The sequence below is a fragment of the Typopeltis vanoorti genome, chromosome 17 (assembly GCF_054136105.1).
Source record: "Typopeltis vanoorti isolate ZY-2024b chromosome 17, IOZ_Tvanoo_1.0, whole genome shotgun sequence".
NCBI classification, from domain to species: domain Eukaryota; kingdom Metazoa; phylum Arthropoda; class Arachnida; order Uropygi; family Thelyphonidae; genus Typopeltis; species Typopeltis vanoorti.
The window spans coordinates 76,183,652-76,207,565 of NC_143565.1; the positions used below are offsets into that span (position 1 = coordinate 76,183,652).

General features: G+C 35.6%; 1 protein-coding gene and 1 non-coding gene across 2 annotated transcripts in view; both read left to right on the forward strand.

The window, feature by feature from the left end:
• LOC150097511 (uncharacterized) overlaps positions 1-23,914 on the forward strand; it is a 51,637-nt gene that overhangs the window by 13,848 nt on the left and 13,875 nt on the right. The window contains exon 2 of the mRNA XM_090406940.1: positions 18,336-18,542. Within this exon, the coding sequence (XP_090263066.1) occupies positions 18,336-18,542 (207 nt within the window). The remainder of the gene's footprint in view (positions 1-18,335; positions 18,543-23,914) is intronic.
• TRNAN-GUU (transfer RNA asparagine (anticodon GUU)) lies at positions 16,911-16,984 on the forward strand. The gene has a single exon. It is a non-coding gene; the product is annotated as a tRNA-Asn (tRNA).

Here is a 23,914-nt window from a genome sequence, read left to right on the forward strand (position 1 = left end):
TTTAATTTTTTTCAGCAATGTACACATTGTAATTATACAATTTGGCAATAATAAGCTTAGAGAAGTAAAACAAAGGACTTTGAGGGGTGGGGGGATTGGTAATTTTTATGTTTTAACTTGGAGTTCTTTTTTTATGAATATATTTTATAATAACGGACCTGCGATATGGATCTGCTTTGTTACTAAAATTTACCTCCTTATTCCATATGTAATTTTTTTAAACTCGTCGCCATGCTAGTCGAACATCTATTGTTTGGTTAACCACCGCAATATCATGTGCTTGAAAGTGTACGAAAAAATGCAGTTTCTCTAAGGAAAGATAGTGACTTTATCTTCCCCACATCCTGCTCAATATTAAAAAGCGTCTTCGAAATTGTATTTCATGTTACGTATATATATCTTATCAAAGCAAAAAAAAAAGAGAGAGAAAGAAAGAAACTGACTACTAGTATGCACATAGTCTTGACCTGTAGTAGGATATTTCTTTGTTTTGTATATAAATTTCATTTTCCAAGAAGTTTTTCTTTCATTAGACAGGTTTCAGTGGAAAAGTTCCTCCTATGTTTTGTTGTTGTTGTATTTGTTAAAACTTTCCTGTTCGTTCAACAACATATCTGAGTCCTTGTTTCTCTTCATCTAAAAACAAAACAAGTTCTGCTAAGTCTGAGAAACAGTTAAGAGTCTGTGAAGCGTGGCCCTTCGTTATGTCTGGACTGAGTTCGTGGGAAAAGCCAATGCGATTGATCGACTAATGCTTTAACCTTGACATGTCAAAATTCGCAATGAGTCCATAGGGATCCGCCCTCTCCTCTTGCTCAGTGTTAGCAATAAGAAAAATCTTATTGTTAGCCAACAATCGCTTTAAAAATAAGAAGTTAAATAGAAAGCGTCAACGCCGTTTCCGTAAGCAAATCGGCCTAACAAGGTTTACATTTAGGAAAGCCTCATCGGATCGAAAATATGACTGAAGAACGAATATCGAATCAGCAGGAAAGAAAAAGCATCGTAAAAATTCCAATCTACGCGAAATCATACGGAGGGTCAGCAGGCCTCTTAGTTTAATCATAAAGTATAAAGCAGGAAAGCATTGTGAGGAACGCATGTTTCTAATAATGGCTGAAATCCCAATGTTTGATTTAGGGATAAATAAGACCATATTCTGCACACTGGTCGGGGTGGAAAAAGTAGAGATCTGTCTATATACAAACAAGAATGCAAACAAATTGAAAAAAAAAACGAAACTAATTAAAATAAATAAATAAAGTTGACGCATACACTTTTATGCGTTTCTGATAACTAATTTAACATCCGTTAACTGTTTCACAAACATAAAATATGTAGAATACTTTTTTATTTCATATATAATTAAACTATGATAGTGACGTTTATTCTGATAGAACAATAATAGTTGTTTGCTATTACAATTCGTGCATAAAAACTTATTTCAATTTTATAAATAAAGATTAACTTTTTTGTCTTTTACATACACTACTCTCCAACATGTATTAGATTATTATAACCTTAGAACAAAGTATTAAGCAACCAAAATCTAGTAAAACATTAATGATGTTCCACAATATTCTGAGTTAACTGAAATATGTTGCAAAGCAAACTTCCCAGCTATTCTCATATTGGTCACAATGAAAACTATCTACAGAAGATAACTGTTGAACAAACAACCATTAAAAACTAGGCACTGCATTAGGTGATCTATCACGGTTGTAATTGCTCCTATGTGTGACGTGTCTCTTCCCAGTTCCAACCAATGAGCGGTCTAATACAAAAAACTAATAGTATATTATTTTTTCCTTGAAAAACTATACCAATATCAATGATGTGAAATGATGAATCATCTTAAAGAAAAATATAAATGATTAAATATTTTATTTTTCTCGTTTTCCCATCGTATTGCTGGTTTTCCCAGGTCTTCATTGTCGAGTTATTGGTGTTCATTCCATTCTTTTTGACTATCGACGTTGAGAATGTCTTGTTGAGAATATACGTAATTGAAGCAGGTGTTAGTAATTTGGTGCGTGTTCCATCATTTGCCAATACTTAAGTGAACTTCAATTCCAACAGTAAAAGCAGCGCACCAAGCATGTTTTCCTTTTAACCAGAGAAGCATTTCTATGGCATCGGTAATTAGGTCATGTGTCTTCATCAATTATCTGAAGCTGAATTTCCAGAGTAATAATGTAGGGAATGAGCAAGAGTTCATGCATCCTACTACATAATGAGGTCAATTTCTACAGAAAACGATGACGTCAAAGAACATCTGTTCCATATACTCTCCTTTATCGGGAGACATTCTTTCTTTTGCGGATTTTTGGAGAAATCAATTCGAGGATTAAATTAAGTGATAAAATTTCGTATAAATTTTGCGCCCACAGAAAAAAATAATTTTAAGTAATTACTCTAAGTTTGAGTCTCTCTCTCATTTCCATCCTCTTCCAAAGTCCTTAAATTGTTTCTTAAAATTACACTCACAAAGAATTGAAATTTGGGACCATTGTAGTCGTCTGGCTGGAGGCGACGATTTTGAAAATAGCAGAGCTGACTGGGTTCTCAAAAAGGTGAGATATCCGGTGTTTAATAGTGGAAAAAATTACCCACACGTGTCTAAGAGATGTAACTGAGGTCCTAAGACAGTCCGTCAGGAAACAAGATTACCGTTGTCTGAGAAGGCTTGTACGGAATTGACCGAAGCATTTAATGAAGGCTGTTCCCGACCCATAATCTCACCCAACAATGCAAAAGGAATTGAAGAGGATCTGTGTTTTGGTAGATCCATTAAAGGGAGTCCAGTGCGGTATTAAATAAAAGTTTCTAATTCAGTGGCCGGTATGTGTATCTGTTAATTGCGTGTATTCTTCTCTCTGATTTGCCTTTTTTTTTTTTTTTTTCGAAATGAAACAAAAAAAAAAAAAAAGAGTTTCTGGAACATAACAAAAGACAGTTGTGTATGTTTTGAATGTAAGGTTACAAGTTGTTGTTGTAGAATCGAAAGCAAGTGGACTTTTTTACTGATAAAAAATCCTTCACTGCCGTGTAATCAATATCAACGACTTGGCTTCTCTTGAAATGAAAAAGGCTGATAAAATTCTTTCATAATTAGCATGATTTAAAGGGAAGTGTTCGTCTCTACAGGAGGCGTTCAAGATATATTAATTTTTTATAAGAATTTCACTCCAGAAGTTTAATCTATTCAACACTTTTCCTATTACTGTTGACAGTAGCATAGCTAGGTATTTGGTACCTATGGCAAATTCGTAGCTAGGATCTTTTTTTTTTTTTTTACTGCGACAAGTTCGATAATTGGTAAAATATCGATAAATCTCGATAATTGGTAAAAATATGGATTTCCCCCGCCCTTTTTTATTGATTTGGATGAGATGTAATTTTTCAGCTTTCATCCTCGAAACTTATTTGCTAAGCTTATCTGAAGATGATACCAGCTAGTTATTATTTATTGATTTGTTTGTTGTTTTGGGAAGTACGCTGATGTTTAATAGGTTTGATTGCCACTACAGCCGTTGATTGATAAATTCACGCACGCATGCACACACCCACAATAACTTGAAATGTCTTGATGCATCGCTAACTTTGTAGGGTGCACAGAAAGCATATGTTGTTATAGCGTATCTTAGCATATTTTGGCATAGTGCTTTGCATATTAGTGTTTTAGGCGTGTGGGAACTATGTCTTTTAACCTGTAGAGTTTGCTACTTATTGTTCGGAGTTTGTTGTGTAGATGGTTTATGTGACTATTCCAGTTCATATCTGCATCGAAGTAAATTCCAAGGTATCATATTGCTTGAACCTGAGTGATTGTAGTGGTTTCGCTGTTCTGTGTGTTTTTTATGTTGGAGAGTGGATGTTGGGTGGTTATGTTTGTTATCTACTGGTCGAGTCAGTGGATTTCTGAATATCATTAATTTTGTCTTATCTGAGTTTAGGTGTATGGAGTTTTTAGTAAGTCAGTCTATGATCAGATTTATGTCATGTTGCATATTTGTTTGGGTTATGCTTGCCTTATTACGGATGGATATTATAGCTGTATCATCTGTATATTGGAAGGTCTTACCTTTGAGAGGTAGCTGATTAATATCGTGCATATAAATGTTGAATAGAGTTGGGGAGAGTACAGCTCCCTGTGGCACTCCACAGGTTACTGGTAGCTCTCTACTTCGGTTTGACCCGCTACGTGTGATATGCTTTCTATTTTGAAGGTACTTTGTAAACCACTTGTGCAGAGGCCCATCTGTTCCAGCATGTCTCAGCTTTTCTAATAAAGTTTGATGTGTGAGTGTATCAAATGCTTTAGTTAGATCAATAAATACTAGCATTGCAATTTTGTTTTTGTCTAAGGCGGGATTAATTACGTCTGTAAAGTCTTCCAAGAGAGATGTCGTTCCCTTATTTTTTTGAAAACCGTATTGTGTTTTAGGGATAATATGAAAGTTCTCTGTATATGCTGTGAGTTTCCTTAGTACGATCCGCTCAATAATTTGATTGATAATTGGTAATGTTGCTAGGGATTTGTAATTGCTGATTAAATTTCTTTTTCCATTTTTGTACACGGGTGTGATTATGGCAGTATTTAGCATACTTAGTATCTGTCCTGTTTTAAATATTTTATTTATTAATTTTAGTAGGATAGGGCCTAAGCTAGTTGCGTGTTGCTTGATATCCTTAGCTCTTATACTATCAATTCCTGGACCTTTGTTTGGTTTGATTTGATGTATTACAGAGAGAAGTTCTGCTTCTTTTATGGTTGGGAACCATAATGTCTGTTTTGATTGTGGTCCAAGTGGAGGATCACGTTTTGTGATGGGGGGAATATTTTTGTGCAGTTCTTGGATGGAGTCTGCCAAGTATTGGTTAAAGTCATTTGCTACTTGTTGGATAGATTTTGCGTCTTTCATGAAGCTGTGTTTTATGGTTTCAGAGGTGGTGGTGGTAATGGGAACATAATCTAGCATCTCGTTGATCAGATGCCAGGTTTCTATTCTTGAGAGACACTTGTGACATTAAATTAAGAATTATAAACACGTAAGGCGTGTTTATAATCGCCTTACATATTTACGTTTATAACACGTAAATATGTAAGACGATTCCTTGTTATCTTATATTCGGTTTTTAAAGCTGCGTTATTTGGATATCGCTTTAATTCTTTCCATAAAGCGTCCTTTCTGTGTATTTCTAGGATTAAGTTTTGTGTTATCGAAGGATTTTTGGGTTGTTCTTGAAAGAATTCTGACTTTCTTTGCAGCTTTCTTATATATTTCCTCCAGTGTGAGTTTAATGTTGTTGTATAAGATATCTGCATAACATATCGGTTTTTCTTATTTCGTGGTTGACTATTTCTTCGTCTATAAGTAAGTGAGCATAAGTTTGTGTTGCTTTTCATATGTGGAGCATTGCATGGATATTGTCTTAGTGTGCAGGTTTAGAGCCGTGAAGTAATGATCTGCTACTTTGCACTTAATGACTGATGCAGTGTAACAGTTTGGTGGTACTCGGATGTTTATATGATCTAGGCAGGAAGCAGTGATAGTATTTCCGAATATTTCTTCTCTAGTACATGACGTTATTGTTGGTATTAGGTTATACATGGATAGCATGTCTAGATATTGTACCGTGTTGTTCTGGTTTTCGTTTGTAATATTTAAATTTATGTCGCCGATTATTATTAGGTATTCGGTTGAGCATATTTCTTGGCATGAAAGCCAGCAATTGAGTTCGTGCTAGAATTTTATCATGTTTAACTTTGGTGGCCTGTAAATAGTATTTAGTATTATGGGATGCTGTCTATTTGTCGTATTAGTGATTTCGAGGCAAAGGGTTTCAGCATGCTCAAATTGATAGGCAGTTTCTTTTGCTATTAATTTATGTTCGATAAATATTAATATTCCACCCCCTCTTTTTGTTTGGCGGCATGATCTATGTTTTTGGAAGCCTGGAATTTGGAAAGCAGCCGCTTCATCATTAGTTATGGATACTTCTGTTAGGACCAATATATCAATAACACGGTGTAATTCCCCAGATAAGCCTGTAACAATAACCAATGTTTTCGGATGCTTCTGATGTTAATATGCAAGATTGAGAGACCTCTCGATTGTACTGTGTGTTGTTACCATGCATCAAGCGAGTCAAAAGTAAAATTGCTAATGTATTCTGGTGTAATTACATCTGTCTAATGGTTCACATTCATTTTTCTTATGTTGAGGTATTCTTTGAACTAATTTGGAGTCTTTTGTTTCACTCTGGCAGCATATCTGTCTTCCGAGCTTTTTATTTGTATCGACTTTGAACTTTGTGACTTTCTAAAGAATACCTTGCCGTCTCTGATCCACAAAAATTGATGATTTTTTTCTGTTTTTGCTTTTCTTGCTTGGTACAACAGATTCTGATTGAATGGTGTTGAATACTCAGATAGAAAGATTGGTGTATTGTCTTGCGATGCGTTTTAAGTTCTTGGCAACTGGTTTTTTCAGCCTGCTGACTTTTATGAGATTGCCTTTTGTGGACTTGGTTGTCAGACGAACTATGACTGGTGCGAGTGGTGGCAAGCCTTGTGTTTTTGTTCTTCCTGGTAATCCCATTTATGGTCTGAATATCATTATGCTGTAGGGGGATGTCAATTGCATGGCCTAACTTTAAAACTACGTCTCTGAGATTTTCTGTGGATGCAGTTTCTTTTTTGGAAGACAAGATCTTCTTTATGTTGTTGTTGATTAAAAGTTCGTATTGTAGTTTTATGACGGAGTTTAGATGTGTCTTTCATCAATTTGTGTACGTAATGCTGATTTCAATGTCTTTTATCGTTTATAAGACTTCTTCGACTGTTGAATTATTATATTTAACAAACTCTTCATATTCCATTTTTTTTCTTATTTGTTCGTGCTGTTTATCAAAGAGTTCTTGGACAAGATCTACTAAGCTGGCTTTTATATTCATTAAACCTTTTTCTAGTAATAAATTTACGGAATTCAAATTATAAGACTCACTGTATTTTTTTGTCTGTTCAGTTCATCGTCCAATTCTGCCTCTGGTGTAATCGGTTGAGCAGTGGGTGGCGGCGTTTCTTTGTTCTCTCTGCAGTTTAGGCACTTCTATTCCTCTCATTTGGCATTGGATTTGCGTTGCCATGTTGTTTCTGAAATTCTGGAACATGTAAAGTGAAGATTCCTAAGTCATTTCCTGCAGGTTATATGATTTCCATCGGATGATAAATCCTTCAGGCACTTGTTGTACTTCATGACTCACCTTTATTCCCTTCAGCTGCTGTAAAGATGGCGACATCCTTTGTTTTTTGTTCGTTGGTGACACGGTGAACTCTGTTCAATTTTCAGCCCACTCAAAATTTGGATTCCACTTGGCCGAGTTCAGCGAATTATATATCACTATCTTCAGCGTGACAAGTAGAATTTAATAATTACTTTATGACACTTTTAAATTAAAAACAGGAGTTAGAACCACTTTAAAACTATAAAAAACGGGAGCAGCGATACCACCGTGCAGCCGTTCAATAATAATAATAATAATAATAATCGTTTTAGGTCGAGACTTTACATGCTTTAATCCTCATAACTTCCTCCTTTCGCTCTAATCGCTTTGAAATAGATCAACAACACTAAGAATGTTAACGCTTGAAATATGAACAGAACAGAAATCCGCAGGATGCAGGACATATGTGGCGCAGAGGGTGAAGCTTGACGCTTTTCATATTCCCTGTTTTCTGTTTCGGGAGCAGTGATGGGAGAGATTTGTGAACTATTTTAGCTCCCCACTATAGTTACACGTCATTGAGTGTTAGGATGACTTTCGGTCTTTTATGTTTCCAGCGGTCATTACCGTCATAATTTCCGGCTTGCTGTATTAGTTGGTTTGGATGCGTAGATGTCTTCATAAAGAATTTTTCTGCTAGGGAGCATAGTAGTGGAGAGATGTAAGGGATATTTATGTCCCGGTGGATCTGGGCGTTCCTTATGAACTACCGGGCGTCCAGTATCATTCGCAGGCACTTGTTCTGTAGTCTTTGTAGCTTGAGGATGTTTGTCTTGGAGGTATGGCTCCAGGCTGGGGAGGCGTATATAATTGTGGGACGGATTACTCTTGTAGAGTAGAGTTTCTTTTAGAAATCTTTTTATGGAGTTTGGTGAAGAAGGGTTTGATTTACTGAAGTCTTGAAGCATGTTTGCCAATGAGGCTGTGATGACTGCTGTCACTACTTCGACGTATGTCCTGCTTCGACGGTGGCTTTCCAGACTGTTGGTATCATCTTGAGTTTAGTTTGCTGTGTCTGTTGATCAAAGGGTATAGCTGGGCGATAACTTTGAAGCTTTGGTGCATGTGCTCTTGATGTGGCTGTTGAAGCACAATCGTTTGTTGAGAAGTATTCCAAGGTATTTTGTTTCAGTTTTCCAGAGAATTTTAAAGTTGAACAGGGTGATGTCTTCTCTGGGGATGATCGTTGTGCTTTTCTGGGGGTTTAATTGTAGTCGCCACTCTATAAACCATTTTTCTAGATTCAGGATAGTGCCTTGTAGTTTTTTGGTTACAAGATGTGGTTGGCGGGATCTGGCTAGTATAGCTGTGTCATCTGCATGAAGGGTGATGGTGGATGTCAGAGGATTTTGAGGGATGTCTGCCATGTTGAACAGGATCGGGGATAGCAGTGAACTCCAGGAATCCTTGAGGAACTCCAGCGAGGATTTTCTGTTGGGTTGAGACTGTTTCATTGATTTTGACTTGCATTCTCCTGTTTGAGAGGTATGATTTAATCAGGTGTATCATGTTTAGTGGAATGTTTGTGATGATAAGTTTGTAGAGGAGGCCTTGGTGTCAGATCTTATCGAAGGCCTTTGAGATGTCTAGGAAGACGGCTCCTGTGTGTTGATTCCAATTAAATCCTGTGGTGATGTATTCTACCAGTCTATGGATCTGTTGGGTGGTGCTGTGATTTTGATGGAAGCCAAATTGTTCTTGTGGAATGATATTTAGTTGGTTGACATGATCTTGGAGTCTGAGGATGATTTTCTGTGCTATTTTTCCTAAGTTGGATAGCAGGCTGATGGGACGGTAATTTTCAGGTAGGTGTGGATGTTTGCCTGGTTTGTGAATTGGGATGATGTCAGCTATTTTCCATGACTGGGGGAAATGCTGCCATTTGAGGATGGATTTTATGATGCTTGTCAGATATGCTATGACTTTGCGTGGTATTGCCTTGATGACGTTGTTAGTGATGCCATCGGGACCTGGGGCTTTTTTTGGTCTTGAGGTGGTTGATGATGCCGATTATTTCGGTAGGTATTATAGGGCTTGGATTATCATCAGGACGATTTACTGTGAACCTGACTTTACGATGGATCTTGTATACATGGCTGATGTTTAGGTTCTCATATGCAGGACTGCATTGTTTCTATAGGTTTCTTGCTATGGCTTCAGCTTTGTCAGCATCTGTGTATGCAAGGTGCTGTTTTGCTTGGAGAGAGGGGGGAGGGATTTGCACTTGTTCCTGAGGTTGTTTCGGAATTTCCATATGGAATGATCTGCTGTGGAAATGGAGGTGAGCTTGTTGATTCCTGTGGTTCTGGAGAGCTCGGACAGATTTGTTCAGTCTGTTGAGGGCTGTTTGGTCCTGGGGAGCACATGTGTTGTTTTTTCTTTGTCTGTTTTTTTGTCCCTTATTAAGTCCATGATTTCTTCCGGGAGACGGTTTTGTTTGTGGGTAATCGTGGATACTGTGGCTGCTGTTATGACTTTATTGATTTGATTCGTGAGGTTCTTTATTGCCATGTCTATTTCTTCCTTGTCTTTTATATGGGGAACCGGACCAATGTGTTCTGGTAGCACTTTCCTAAGTTTCTCCCAGACAATGGAGGTTTGGGGGGTGGGTGAGGTGACTGGTCTTTGTTCCCAAAGTGAAGTAGGATTGGGTTGTGATCTGATGATAATTCGTTCAGTGCTTGAATGCTGAACTGGTATTTGATGTTGTGGATGGCGATGTCTAGGATGGCGATGTCTAGGATGTCGGCTGTGCCAGTTGGGCTGTGGTGGGTTGGTTCGGTGGGTCCTGTTACGACAGCATTGTTTAATCCTGTGTAGCTGAAGAGGACACGGCCATTTTTATTTGTGGTTCTGCTGTTCCAGGAGGGATGTTTGGAGTTTGTCCCCAGCGACGATGATGGATTCATTTATGCCCAGAACAGCATCCAAGTCAGAAAATAGCAGGGTCTTAGCGGGGGAGTTGTAGGCGGCTTAGATTTTAAGTCTTCCAGTTGAGTTTGTGTAGACTTCGACACCGGTGAGTTAGGTTGGAGGCTGCAGGGTTGAGTATTCCATTGCCTGATGCAGTTCCTGATAAATATGGCTGTACCAACTCCTCTGTAGTCCAGTTGGTCATTTCTATACAGTGTGTAGCCTCTCAGTTTTGGATTGTCTGCAGGTCTTAGATGAGTTTCATTAATTAGGATGATGCCAGGGTTGTATCTGTGAGAGAATTCTTGAATCTCCAGTGTCTTGTTTTTTAGGCCATTGGCGTTCCAAGCGGCGATCTGTAGTGAGTCTTGCATTAATCTAGTTTTGTTCATTAACAAGCATTGATAAGATGGTGAGTTTCTTTTAGAAATCTTTTTATGGAGTTTGGTGAAGGGTTTGATTTACTGAAGTCTTGAAGCATGTTTGCCAATGAGGGTGTGATGACTGCTGTCACTACTTCGACGTATGTCCTGTTTTGACTGTGGCTTTCCAGACTGTTGGTATTTTCCATTTGTGAGAGCTGGTGTTTTGTTGTCTTTTGTTGGGTGTCAGGCAACTGGGGAGCCGTCGACTCTGGTGCCTGTGGGCAGGGTTGAGATATCTGTTTCCTTTCGTTGTCTGTTTTGTTATTAGGGTAGTGACTGCAGCCTCTGTAGTTTGGCGGGTGGTGGCCCCGCAGTTCGCGCATTTGGCTGGTGAGGTCCTGGGTTTTGAGCAGGTTGCTGTGGGTTGATTTTGTCTATATTTGGGGCATTTGTAGTCTGCTCTGCAGAGTCTCTGTGCGTGTCCGTACATCTGACATCTGTGGCACTGGCCCGACGAGGCTCTTTTCCTTAGTGGTTCAGTTGTGATTTTCAGACCACAGATCGTTGTTATGTTGTATATGTTCTTGTGTGTGTTAGGTATCTCTACAAGTACTAGGGGCATTGGACTCTTGTCGGCCCGTAACATTCTGCTGACCTTGACAGGTGGGAGATCGTGGAGGCGGAAGTCTTCAATTGTTTCATCTGTGCAAATGTTTTCTGTTACTCCCCTGAGTACAACTTTTAGGTTTTCTCTGACTTCAGTGAGCAAGTATGATATTTAATATCTAACTCATCCATGGTTTTTGTGAGGTGTCTGTAGTCGCCTACTGTGGCAGGCTGGATTTACTTCTGTCATCTACGTTTTTTGCCCATGAATAGGCAATTTCGCGGTTTTGCATAATAAGCCTGAGGGCCATCCACCGTTCTTTTTCCCGTAGTACAATTGGCGGGACTTTTTCATTGTTGGGTGTGGGGAGGTCAGTATTGGGGGCATCTTCTTCCACCCCCTCGTTTACCTGAGTCTCCGCTGTTGTACGCTTTTTTTCGAGCATGGGTTTCTGTATGGTTTTTTGGTGTGGGAGCAGTGATTATTAGGTTTATCTTCCCTTCTCCCGCTGGTGTTGAGTTGTCCCCTTCTGTGGAGTCATCTGTCGCTGAATATAGGTTTAGAAACCCTGGCCGCTCTACCTCAAATTTCTTGAACAGTTTTTTGAGGAGGTCGAGCGCCAGCTTCTTATCCAGAGATTGGACAAAGTCGCCGGGACTTAAACTGTTCATGTTTAAAAGTATTCAAATATGCTTACCTGGGAAATATATATAATGGCGAAGAGAACGGGCAAGGGCCGGAAAATTGCATCAAAAGTAAAGTCTTACCTTGTACTCCGCTATCAAACAAGAATCACAAAATCTAAAACTCACTAATCACCACTGAAATCAAAAACATTCTTCGCAACAACAACCATCATGCCAGTCTCTCAATACCTATTCGGAGGTCAGAACAGAAATCCTTATAAGGACTGGCTTAAAGGGGCGAAGCAAGAATGCTTTTCATCTTCCCCGTTATCTGTAGAGGACAGTGTAAGGATAGGGTATTATTGAGCTATTAAAGCTCTGATCATGGCAGGAGGGTAACAGCAATAGCTGGGCCTCAGTTAGAACTTCATTGCCTACAGCGCTACAGAAATCCTTATAGTCCTTATAAGGACTGGCTTAAAGGGGCGAAGCAAGAATGCTTATTCGCCGTTATTTGTAGAGGACAGTGTAGGGATAATGTGTTATTGAACTATTAAAGCTCTCATCATGGCAGGAGGGTAATATTCCCCGTTATCTGTAGAGGACAGTGAAGGGATAAGGCGTTATTGAGCTATTAAAGCTCTGATCATGGCAGGAGGGTAACAGCAATAGCCGAGCCTCAGTTAGAACTTCATTGGCTACAGCATTGCCATCCATTACTCTCCAAGGGATTATATATATCTCACTCCAATGCTCGGCCTACAGAAATCCTTATAGTCCTTATAAGGACTGGCTTAAAGGGGCGAAGCAAAAACGCTTTTCATCTTCCCCGTTATCTGTAGAGGACAGTGTAGGGATAAGGTGTTATTGAACTATTAAAGCTCTGATCATGGCAGGAGGATAACAGCAATACCCTACCCTCAATTAGAACTTCATTGGCTACAGCATTGCCATCCATTACCCTCCAAGGGTATTATTAATCACCGCATCTCACGGTCGATTAATCTTCTTCCATATTTTTATTACCATTGTTAATCTTATATGAAATATTTTTAATTTTCAAGAAATTTTTCAATTTTTTTTTTAATTTTAAAAAATTATTTAAGTTATCATATAATTTTATATGAATATTTAAATTTCACTAGAAACATACCGAGATTAACTACAATTCATAAGTTTCTTTGACCTATTATAAAGGCTTTGATAAAGGTCGAAATTTGTGAAGTATTTTATCAAAGCCTTTATAATAAGGTCACTCTACCTCTCATTGGAGAATAGAAATATTCTCCAATGAGAGGAGAAAGCATCATTGAAATAACGATCTAAAAGTTATTGAAAAGAAGAGAAAACATAGTGATGAGAACCTAAGAAAGCTATTTTTCTTAATGAATGTAGACTGACCAAGTATGCTAATGATTGGAGACAATCGTAAAAAGATGTATGCTTCGTAATAGTATTCATGCATAGTGACGTCATTCATAACATATAATTTTGCATCGTTTTGTTTAATTTTGTTACTAAAAATGATCAAAGAAAACCAAAACTAAGATCCCTCGACAAATTCTAGTAAAATTTTAAATATCCCATTTCTTTAAATATCATCCATAAATTTCGATCATTTCGGATCGTTTTGCTTAATTTTACCCGGAAAACATTAAGCAAAACTTCATTAACGATCCATACATATTTTTATTAAATTTGGCTTCATCCAAAGAGGAATTTTCAAGATGCATCTAAAAATGGAATCACCAGCTCCGATGACAGAAAAAAAAAATAATAAGATATTTCAATACTTTACATCTCTTTGAAGATATTTTCACGATCATTTAACATATATAGTAGCTGCAATCAACATACCTTAGTACTGTGTAGCAACTGCAAATAATCAATCTCATGCGGAGGTAGCATAGAATAGTTTTTCTTTCAGAACATTGGAGTTTTCCTCATGCGATACTGACAAACCAGCCGAGGAACGCACGGAATTAAAGAACATAATACACTTGCTTCAAGCCTTACTTATCCCCACTTAATTCCAACTAGGAAACTATCCACTCTTGAATTTTATTATAACCATTTTATGTTCTAATTTATATATTTGAACATTAATTATTATCATCATCATCATCTGTATATAATAAACCGCAAGTATCAGTTGCTGTTCTTATTTAGTTTCCTGAATCTCTACGATTTTTTGCTGCAAGTATCAACTTCTTCCACTCTTTTCTGTCTTGAGCTCCTTCTCCAATTCAGTTCAGTATTACCATCTCAGCTGTCTTTTTTGGATGTTATCCTCAAAATGATACCACGGTCTTCCTGTAATCGCTTTCAATCAGACCGCATCTTGAATGATTGTTTTGCCATTCCCTTCTCACCAATTCCTTTTACGTATCCACCCCATCTCAATCTGCAAGTTCTGATTTCATCAGGGATAGAAGTGAAAATCTGTTGAGTTCATATAATTCTTGATGATGTCTTTTTTCTCCATTCATCTGTTGCGTCATTTCTTACAACTTAAGGATCTTAAAGGTCCAGAGATTTTTCTATTTGATTTTATTTTCAAAAATCTGCCACGTTCTTGCATCTTGATCTGTTATACTCCCGATTTTTACTCCATATAAAACAATCGGTCTAATGATTGCCTTGTATATTTCTATTTTAACTCCACTTGATAGAATTTTGGAAGATAATAAATGATTCAGCGACGGATAAGATCTATTGGAGACATGTATTCTAGCTTGTATTCCTGTACTAGTTTAATTATACCAAGTAATCAATGTATTTGAAGAAAGTGCCATTCTTAATTTCATATTATCGATGGTAAAGTGTTTATTTTCCCTCTGATTATTGTTTCTACATACTTGTAAATATTCAGTTTGTAATCGTAATTTTTAAGCAGAAAATTTTCTGAATGGTATTCTGATGTCTTCAGCATTTTCTCCAACTAGACAGATATCATCTACATAGATGATATCTGCCTACTATTACCACTATTACTCTTTCTATTACTGTTTGGCTTGTTATCTCTTAGGGTTTCTCGAAAGATGTTTCGAAGTTTCAATGCCATAAAGGTCGAAATTTGTATAAGATAATAAGCTATCAGTAACTTATTATCTTATGATATACTGAGTTTATTTAATACTCCTCCCCAAAGGCCTTCCCTATGAATGCTGTCATATGCTTTTCTAAACTTTATAAATAAAATAGGGACCTCTTGATTAGATTCCCATTTTTTTCCCCTCTGGTATGTCTTAGCGTAAAAAGTTGCTATAAGTTAGTGTTCTAAAATTTATAAAACCCGGAAACAGCCTTAATAGGCGGATCATTTCTTTTTTATAATTTTCTAAAGGCGAGCTTGATTTATGTCAGTAAGGATTGGGGCGTGGCACGCATGTCTAGTTCCTATTTATTAGATTAAACAAATTAATCCAGTTCATTACTTGAAATAACATATCTTAGCTCATTTCACATGAGTAAGTACTACCTGGCATTATAAAAAGTTGATACAAAAAAGGGGATGTAATGATCTACATATAATCGGAAATATTCTGTTTCATGTCCGCTACTTTTTCTTCTCGGTTTTGAACGTTTAACATTTATCTTTTCCTGGTGTAATAAAAGCAAATTTAAAATCGTTTGCATGTAGGAAAAACTAATGTTAAACATTAAGCCTAAGGGTAAAATTGTTCATTTCAGGAACAAGAAATTAAAAGATTTGCATTAAAAAATAGCTTGCAAATAGTTATTTCAGTTCTATTTTCTTTTCCTTATGTTGTTCTACATAAATTTAATGCAGCGTGCTAACTTATTCGTTTCCCGAACATGTCAACTGAATTAGGGTTAACATTCATTCTCTAATAGTCATAAAGCATGTAAGTTCTAATTTATACAGATAGTGTAATGGGAAAGCCGGATGAATTAGTCTGTAGGCACACCTTTATTTCAATAAAGGTGTGCCTACAGCAGAGCTATTTTTGAAAGTTATTTAATCATCAGTTCTAAACCAGTTAATAGTAACTAAACTTTGCTGTTCTTCAGGATTTTGGTTGCTACTGTTTACGGCTTACCAGAGAGAAAGTTTATCAGCCAATGTCGGTTTGCTTGTGTGTGTTTTATAGAAAACAAAACGATATCCCTGTATGGGACTAGCTAACTGAACTTCGGTTGAAAAGTCCTTTACTTGTTATCGAGTTCGTTGCTATAAACTGCTCTTCCAAATGGCTTATATAAAATAAACAAAAATTCTAACTGTGTTTTAGATTTTAATCTTTTAATTTTTAATAATTATTCCAAAATGGACAAGTTAACATTGTGACTTCTGAGTAAACTAAAATTACTGTAAATTTTCTAGGATGTGAGGAACATTTATAACGGTTATACAATGAATTTGAGTTAAATGGTGTCATCAGGAAATTTGTGGAAAGTTCCTAACATACTATGACAGGAAAGCGAAATTTATTCCAGCGAGGCAAGTACGATGCTCATGATATTATATGTGAGTTATTATAAATACTTTCGTCAAGTCAGTTAAAAATTAATACACGCATAAATTAAGTGTACTGGGAAAAAGAAAGAAAACCTTCAGATTTAAATGTAGACTGTGCGACCCATGTGACCAGCATTAATTATTCAAGAGTAATTTCTGCAAATTATTGAGCAGTAGCTAGAGGGCGCAAGTGTACATTTCAATGTATTTCACTAAAGAATTACTTTTGACACTGAACAATATTATGGAAATGGAATAGGGCTCGGAGTTGAGGATCTTTTCCTGTTAAATAGACAATATTTTCTCAGTAGATCAAATTAGTTATGAATTTTTAATTAGTTTACATTTGAATACAATCAGTTATAAATTAAAGAAGATAACGTAATTAATAAATTATGCCAATTTAGTTAAAATTATTTCATATTATTTTTTCGATCGTAAAATCGAGGTAACAAGTTTAATTTTCCCAATTAATTTTATAATTTTTAGAGAGTCTATTAAACGGTCCAAATTTTACACTCCTATCTTGCTGTCAAGTGTCGCACATAAATTTCATGGTAAATATAATAAATCGTGTTAACATAATAATATGGAATAGTTCTTAGTGATAAATGTTTGCGGTAAGTGCCTCCGTGGCGCAATCGGTTAGCGCGTTCGGCTGTTAACCGAAAGGTTGGTGGTTCAAGCCCACCCGGGGGCGTTTTCTTTTCTTCTCTCTCTCTCTATCATGGATTCAATGTCGTTTTAAATCTGTTGCTTGGTGGGATAAAAAAAAAAAAACCCATCTAAGTGACTTTTTTTTTTTTTTAATTTCTGAAAGACATTGGCATGATTTGCGAAGCATACAGTCCACCAGGGATGGCTCGTGCAAGGCACTGCGGAACTGCAGCACACCCAATTTTTTTCGATATGTAAATATATTCATTAATTTATTTATATTTGCTTGTAATATTTCATTTTATCATCAACAATCCTATATAATTCTATTATTTTGTATAAAAAATAATAAAAATCCATCTTATAGCACTTAGGAGGGCAAAGGGACGCTAGCCGCATTGTGTTTACCACAGTGTCATATTGCTACGCGCGCAAGCATATGCACGTCATAGTGAGATGCGGGCTATTAGCGTAACGGCACTGTCCGTCGCGCAGTTCCACTGTTGTTTATATGCAGTTCGCGCCAGTAGTAGAGTATTCGTAGTTGCTTATTATGTTTGCTCCGTCTCTTTAAATATTTGGACATTACAATTAAAGACATAACGTTTGTTATAGTTTTTATTTTAGAACATTATTGGGGTAATTTTAAATTATACTAAACTTTATAATTTTATCGATAATAAACATTTTTTCATGAAACAAAACAAGAAGAATATCTTTTATTCTTAAGTAATTTTGAATTATACCAAACTGTATAATTTTATCGATAATAAACAATATTTTTTCATGTTTACTTTTTTTTTTAATTTTTACTATAATTTTGGTATTTTACCAAACACGTAGCACTTGTACACTGTACTTACAGTGTGCATATATATTTCGAAAGTTGCAGCACCCGCACGATTTCAAGCCACGAGCCGCCACAGCAGTCCACTATTCATATTTATTTTCCAGGATTAAAGCTGACCTTAAACCTATTGGGCAGATTGGGTCCAATCGAGCCCCGAAGCAAGAAGTTTAAAATTTGATAAAATTTTGGGAGATTTGGTTGAAAAAAGGAAAAGCAAGAAAAATGTTTCTATAATTAGTGTCTTTCTTGTAAATTATTTATAAATAAATTATTTAATTTTTAATATTGTTTAATAACCTAATATCTTAAATTAGAGCCCAGCCAAAATTATTCCAATTGGGCTTCACATTTGTTATAGCCGGAGACTGTCATGATGAAAGTAAACTCTTACCATTTGCCATTACGCAAATTGACTGTTAAATAAGTATTATATAGGTGTATTATTATTATTATCAGTAGTAGTAGTAGTTTAGTTTAGTTTAGTTTAGTTTAGTTTAGTTTATTTGGGAACGAGCTAACATATCTTATGTAACTCTTATTTCAGGAATATGCATTCTTCATACACATGCAAACACTGCAGACAACTTCAAATGTCCGGAACAGTTCGGATACTATCCGGACATAGAGGACTGTTCAAAATACTTCCTGTGCGTGTTTGGAGATTCCATACATGAGAAATGTACGGGAGGACTATTCTTCAGTGCGGAGTTACAGACTTGTGACTGGCCAAGGAATGTAGTATGTTCAACAGGTAAGAACTAGCAATCTTAAAACTTAAAAACTTAAAATTTTAAAACTTAAAAAGCAATCTTTCAAGGTAACTTAAACCTAAGTTACCTTGAAAGTTAAGATTTTTGTTATTAATTGTTTTATGTAAACAAGGATGACGGAAACTACAAAACAGGGAAAGGATAGGAAGAGAAAGTAGACGTAAATAGAGGTATCCTTTTTGGATTTAAAAAAAAATCATTAGGGTGTTAATTTTTAAAGACCTATATAATGCAACAACAAACAACTAGTTCCGTACACGTTATTACCTCGGAAACGAAGTGGTTGGGCGTGGTCCACTTGTAACTTTACTTAAAAATTCAGACGTTGTTCGTATATCTCTGTATGAAATCAGATTTCCTCATATCGAGAACTTTCTGTTAGATAATATTTCCTTAAATAGAAAGTGTCGAGTCTTCTTCATTCGCTATATTTAGTAAGAAATGGAAATGTGTAAAGGGTGACTTGTCTAAAGACTACAGTCAATTCTTCCACCAATGAGAATTCTATAAAATAAACACTGTTGATAAAATAAACAGAAATACATATATGCCTGAGAAAGCTATGATTATCTTGATTATGAAATTTCCTGGTTATCAGTTCACAAAAAAAAAGGAAAAAAAAAGTTAGATTTCATTATGTTTGTTTCCCTTTTCGTGATAACCAAAATTTTCAACTAACTCTTAAAAACTAGCATTTTGACAAATTAAATGAAACACTAGTTTTATTCGAGTATACAGTGGAAAACACTGACTAAGACTACTGACGTAATAATTGATTTCTCTAATGCGCAAGCTCAAGCACATACGCGAAATTTCGTACTTCAACCGTATGGTTTAAGCAGATGAATATAAATAAAATTATAAACGAAAAACATCTTCTGCTCGAGATATCTATTTGTTTCACAAGTAATTTGTAGCTTTGCAAATACTGTATGTACTTTGTATTCTGCATATTAGTACAGAATTAATATACATGTTATAATATAATATTATAACATATATATTAATAAAGTATAATATACTTTCCATGTTACTATTTAATAATTTAGGTATTATATGTAAAAAGTTAATATTTGTAATTTTTTAACCTGGAAAGCCTTTTAAAAACGACTAAAAATTCTTAAAAGATTTAAAAGCACATAATGAGAAAAGCACTGAAAAGTGAACTCCTGACAGGCAGTGAAACAATTAATAAGAAAAATAATTAATTTTTTTCTTATTAAATGTTCTTTTGAATACAATTTGGGCTTTTCGAAATGATTTTAATGAACCTTTTCAAAGGTAGGATAGTATCAAATAGGATCTAGTGTTCGTAAAAGGTAAACATGTGTTCCGATAAAAAGTTGCGGCAATAAGGAAAGAGAGTGCTGAAAATGCTTTAGATATATTTATGCCAAGGGAATCTGGAAACTGTTGTCTCAAGGTTCTCTACTCTCTTATTCTTTGGAGATCTGAATGTTATTAAAAAATATCATCGGGGAGAGGATTTTTTTAAGATTACAAAATAGAGTGAAATTCGAAATGAGATTTCAAGAAAGTGAAGTGGGTCCATTTTTTTTTTTTATTGGAGATAATGGTGTAGATCGAAATTTAAAGAATTTATTATTAATATTCTTTATATCTTGCTGCTTTTTACCTGAGAAATTTTCTGAAAGAGTGCACGGTGATAGCTAGAAGAATAACACCCTTTATTTAATCAAAAACAGCTGGTCCAAATCCCTTTAAAGAACAGAAAGAGCTAATTCTGCTTTCAGACGGAGATAGCAGGTCTCGTAAATTGAGATCTTTCTTTCTGTCACAGTTCTAACTCTCTGGCCAGTCAATACACCTGATTAATATATGTTATCTCCTCATTTCATAGTCTTAGTTTGATGCTAATACAAAAGAATCCAATTTGGTCATTGGTGCGTAGAAGGAAAGGGCAAAATTCTACCATCCTTTTGTTAAGTGGTGAAATACCATACAATAAAGGTTCTCTCATAATAACATTAGGGCACCTCATTTGTGAATTGGAAGAAGTTTGGAGATATCAAGAGCGATATCCTTAATTCCTCCAGACCGTTTCATACAGAGCTTGAAGAAGTAGAGAAAGCATATATCCACTTCGAAGGAGATCTCAAATTTTCTTCTTTGTAAGAATATTTTGTACTAATGGTTATGTTCTTTTTTAGGGTAGAAGGAGGTCCCAACCACGTTTTACTCTTCTGGAGTCCTTTTTCATACGACTTCTAATTTTGGGTGGTATAAGAAAATATCTTGTGAAGTTGCTGTGGTGGAAAGACTTCAGATCAAAGACTTCTAAGGAAGGCAGAAGTTGGCGTTAATTTTCTCCATTGTATATCAGAAAGTTTTATTAATCATGATTCCTTAAAATAAACGTGATACAAGCTTCAATTTTCAAGAATATAATATTTATTCAATTTAAGCTGTTTGCCTGACCTCCTCGTTCATTGTTAGCTTTCTCATAAAAGAAAAATAAATAATATATGGATGATCGCTTTTAATTATATCTATATCTATCTATCTATCTATCTATCTATCTATCTATCTATCTATCTATCTATCTATCTATCTATCTATCTATCTATCTATATAAAACTGTGAGCATTGTATCTTGACCGAGTCGAATTAGAAGGACAGCATACACTGAAATACTTAGTTTCCCAATATTTCTTTGCCATTAAGGAAAACACTATTCTTGCGTCCCTTTAAATGCAGAACTAGCATTTAGTATAACCTTTGTTCGTATGTAAATGTACTGAGACTACAGAATTGCATAAATGAAGGTATACTTAGTAAACCTGCCATGAACGTGCTATACTTTTCATCTTTTTGAGCTACACAAAAAAAATCAATACTTTTATTACACTATCATAACGGTGCGAGGAGAAGGAGATTTCAGAATATTGGCTACACTTTTCCTGAATGGTAGTGTAGTTGAAATACTTGTTGCATAAGACACAATGTTTGTTTTACCATTTCTAGAAACGTTTGCACTTTGCACACATTATATTGTTTTCTCTGCCCGTATTAAAAACAATGAATGTCAATAACATGCATTTTCGTTTTCGTTTTTATCATATATATAAAGTAAAAATGCTTTTATATATAATTACTTATTATTACTTATAAGTAATAAGAAGACTATTACTTATTTCTAGAATTGATTTTGAAAGTAATAATACGAATTTTATCAACGTACTATGACATTCTACTTATCTACTTCGAATATACTGACGCAATTCATCAGATAGACGTAATTTCTAGTTGTTATAGAAACACAAGGCTACGTCACACATGATCATAATTTTTATCTGTAGATTTCACGAAGCCATGGCGTCACGTTCGCCGAAAACAAATACTTGCTTTAATTAAAAGATATAAAAAACGTACTATCCCTTTAGTTTTTCCTCTTAATTTCTTTCCTCAAATTAATGTATCTGATAAATTAAATCAGTCGAAGAAAATGTTCGTATTTCAATTAAAAATTATTTTATGGATTAGCTTGAAATTTTAACGAACTCAATAATTCCTTCATAAATATGTATTAAAAGGTAAATGAAACTGTAAAAAGTACAGAAGAAAACACTTTTATAAAGTGTTTAGCAAATATGTAGTACAAATACTATTTGACGTGAACAGCATGAAATCTGGAACATAGCGATAGGTTTAGTAGCAATGCCATGATTATTGCGTGACTTGGTAATGCTTGTATTGGGTAAAACCTCTACACGATGTTTACTTAGCAATGGGCATTAACTGAATGGAAATTATACCACTCATCCACATGAGCGTAATACAGTGGATCTAGTGTGAAAGATCTAAAGTAAATAGCACTTTTAAAAGCTATCACCTGTCAAAACAGTGTATTTGAGGAATTGTTTCACGTTTCCAGGCTCGCAACGCACTGCTATCGAAATAATTCTGGTATTTGATAAATTCGTGATTGTTTTTTATTGATTGTATGGCTAGCTAAGAAATGGCGCAAAAGACGATCTTAATTCACTAGGATTCAAGCAAAAAATTCTCTGTATCCGAGGGATCAGAATATCTTGAAACATATAATTCCATAATAAAGATATCGGAATTCATTGGTAAGGGGTCCGAAGTATTTTTTTTTCCTTAAAACGCAAGTGATTCCCCGAAGTCTTTTCTCTCAAGTTAATTGCAAGGAATATTGTGGTAGTCCAACCAGCAATATCCTGTCATAACTAGAAAATTGCACTGTTTAAAACTAGATTGGTACGATCTTTTCAGTGTATCGTTAACAGTGAATTTCATAATTAACTTTTCCGAACTCTCACCAATGAAATCCAACAATATAAGCATGAGTCAGAATGGAGTTAGACAGACAGACACAGAGAAAGAGAATTAAGAAATAAAGCACCTGAAAAAATCGACCATAGAACTAACACTATTATCAGACAATAATACATCCGGTTTTAGGAAGCGATAACTGTGGTTGTCTGCAGTATACTCTGGTTAAGAATTCGCCAAAAATCATCGGTAGCCATAAAAACGATCGGTGAGGACTAAGGGTAGAGATCCCAGGCTACCGATTTTTTTTTTTTTTTTTTTTTTTAAAGTTCGTTTATTTTTAAACATGCATCAAATTTTCTTTCTTGGTGTCACATACCAATAGCGAACTTATGAAAACTGGATAAACATTTCTGGCATAAGATCAGCGGTTATATAGATCAGTCTTTACGTAGTAACCGAAGAAGTTCCAAACAGACCAGACAGATGAGTTCCTCCTCCGCTGTGGATGTCATAAGTTATGCTCTGCCACAAATCTCTGAAACTAAGGAGGCTTTGAATTCCTGAACTCCAATTAAAGAATCCCCAACTGTAGAAAGGAACAAGAGACAAACACAATCATATATGCATCATTCTCCTGTCCTTCAGCATGAGCTCTAATCATATGAACTCATTGACTACTAATATGAAAACAGCACATGTAATACATCACTGAGAAAGAGTGAAAGACGGAAGATAGATGCATTTGAATTATGGGTTTGGACACGCTTAATAAGAATACGAGTACCATGGACTGCAAAGCAAGCCGATAAATCAGTGATAGAATGAAGCCGGATTGCTTCCTCGAAGCTGTGATCATTAATCAAAAACTGTCATACTTTGGACATATTATGTGAGCAAATAACAGTTCTCTTCCTCTTCTCCTGCTTCCATCTAAAGTTGATGGAAGCAGGAGAAGAGGAAGACCAAGAATTAGATGGGTGGGTGGAGTTAAGAAATAACTCGATTGCGCCTGGAAATTCTGAAAGATATGGCCAGGGACAGATCTGAACGGAGAGAGTATGTTCATAGAATCACCAGGAGTTGAATACGATTC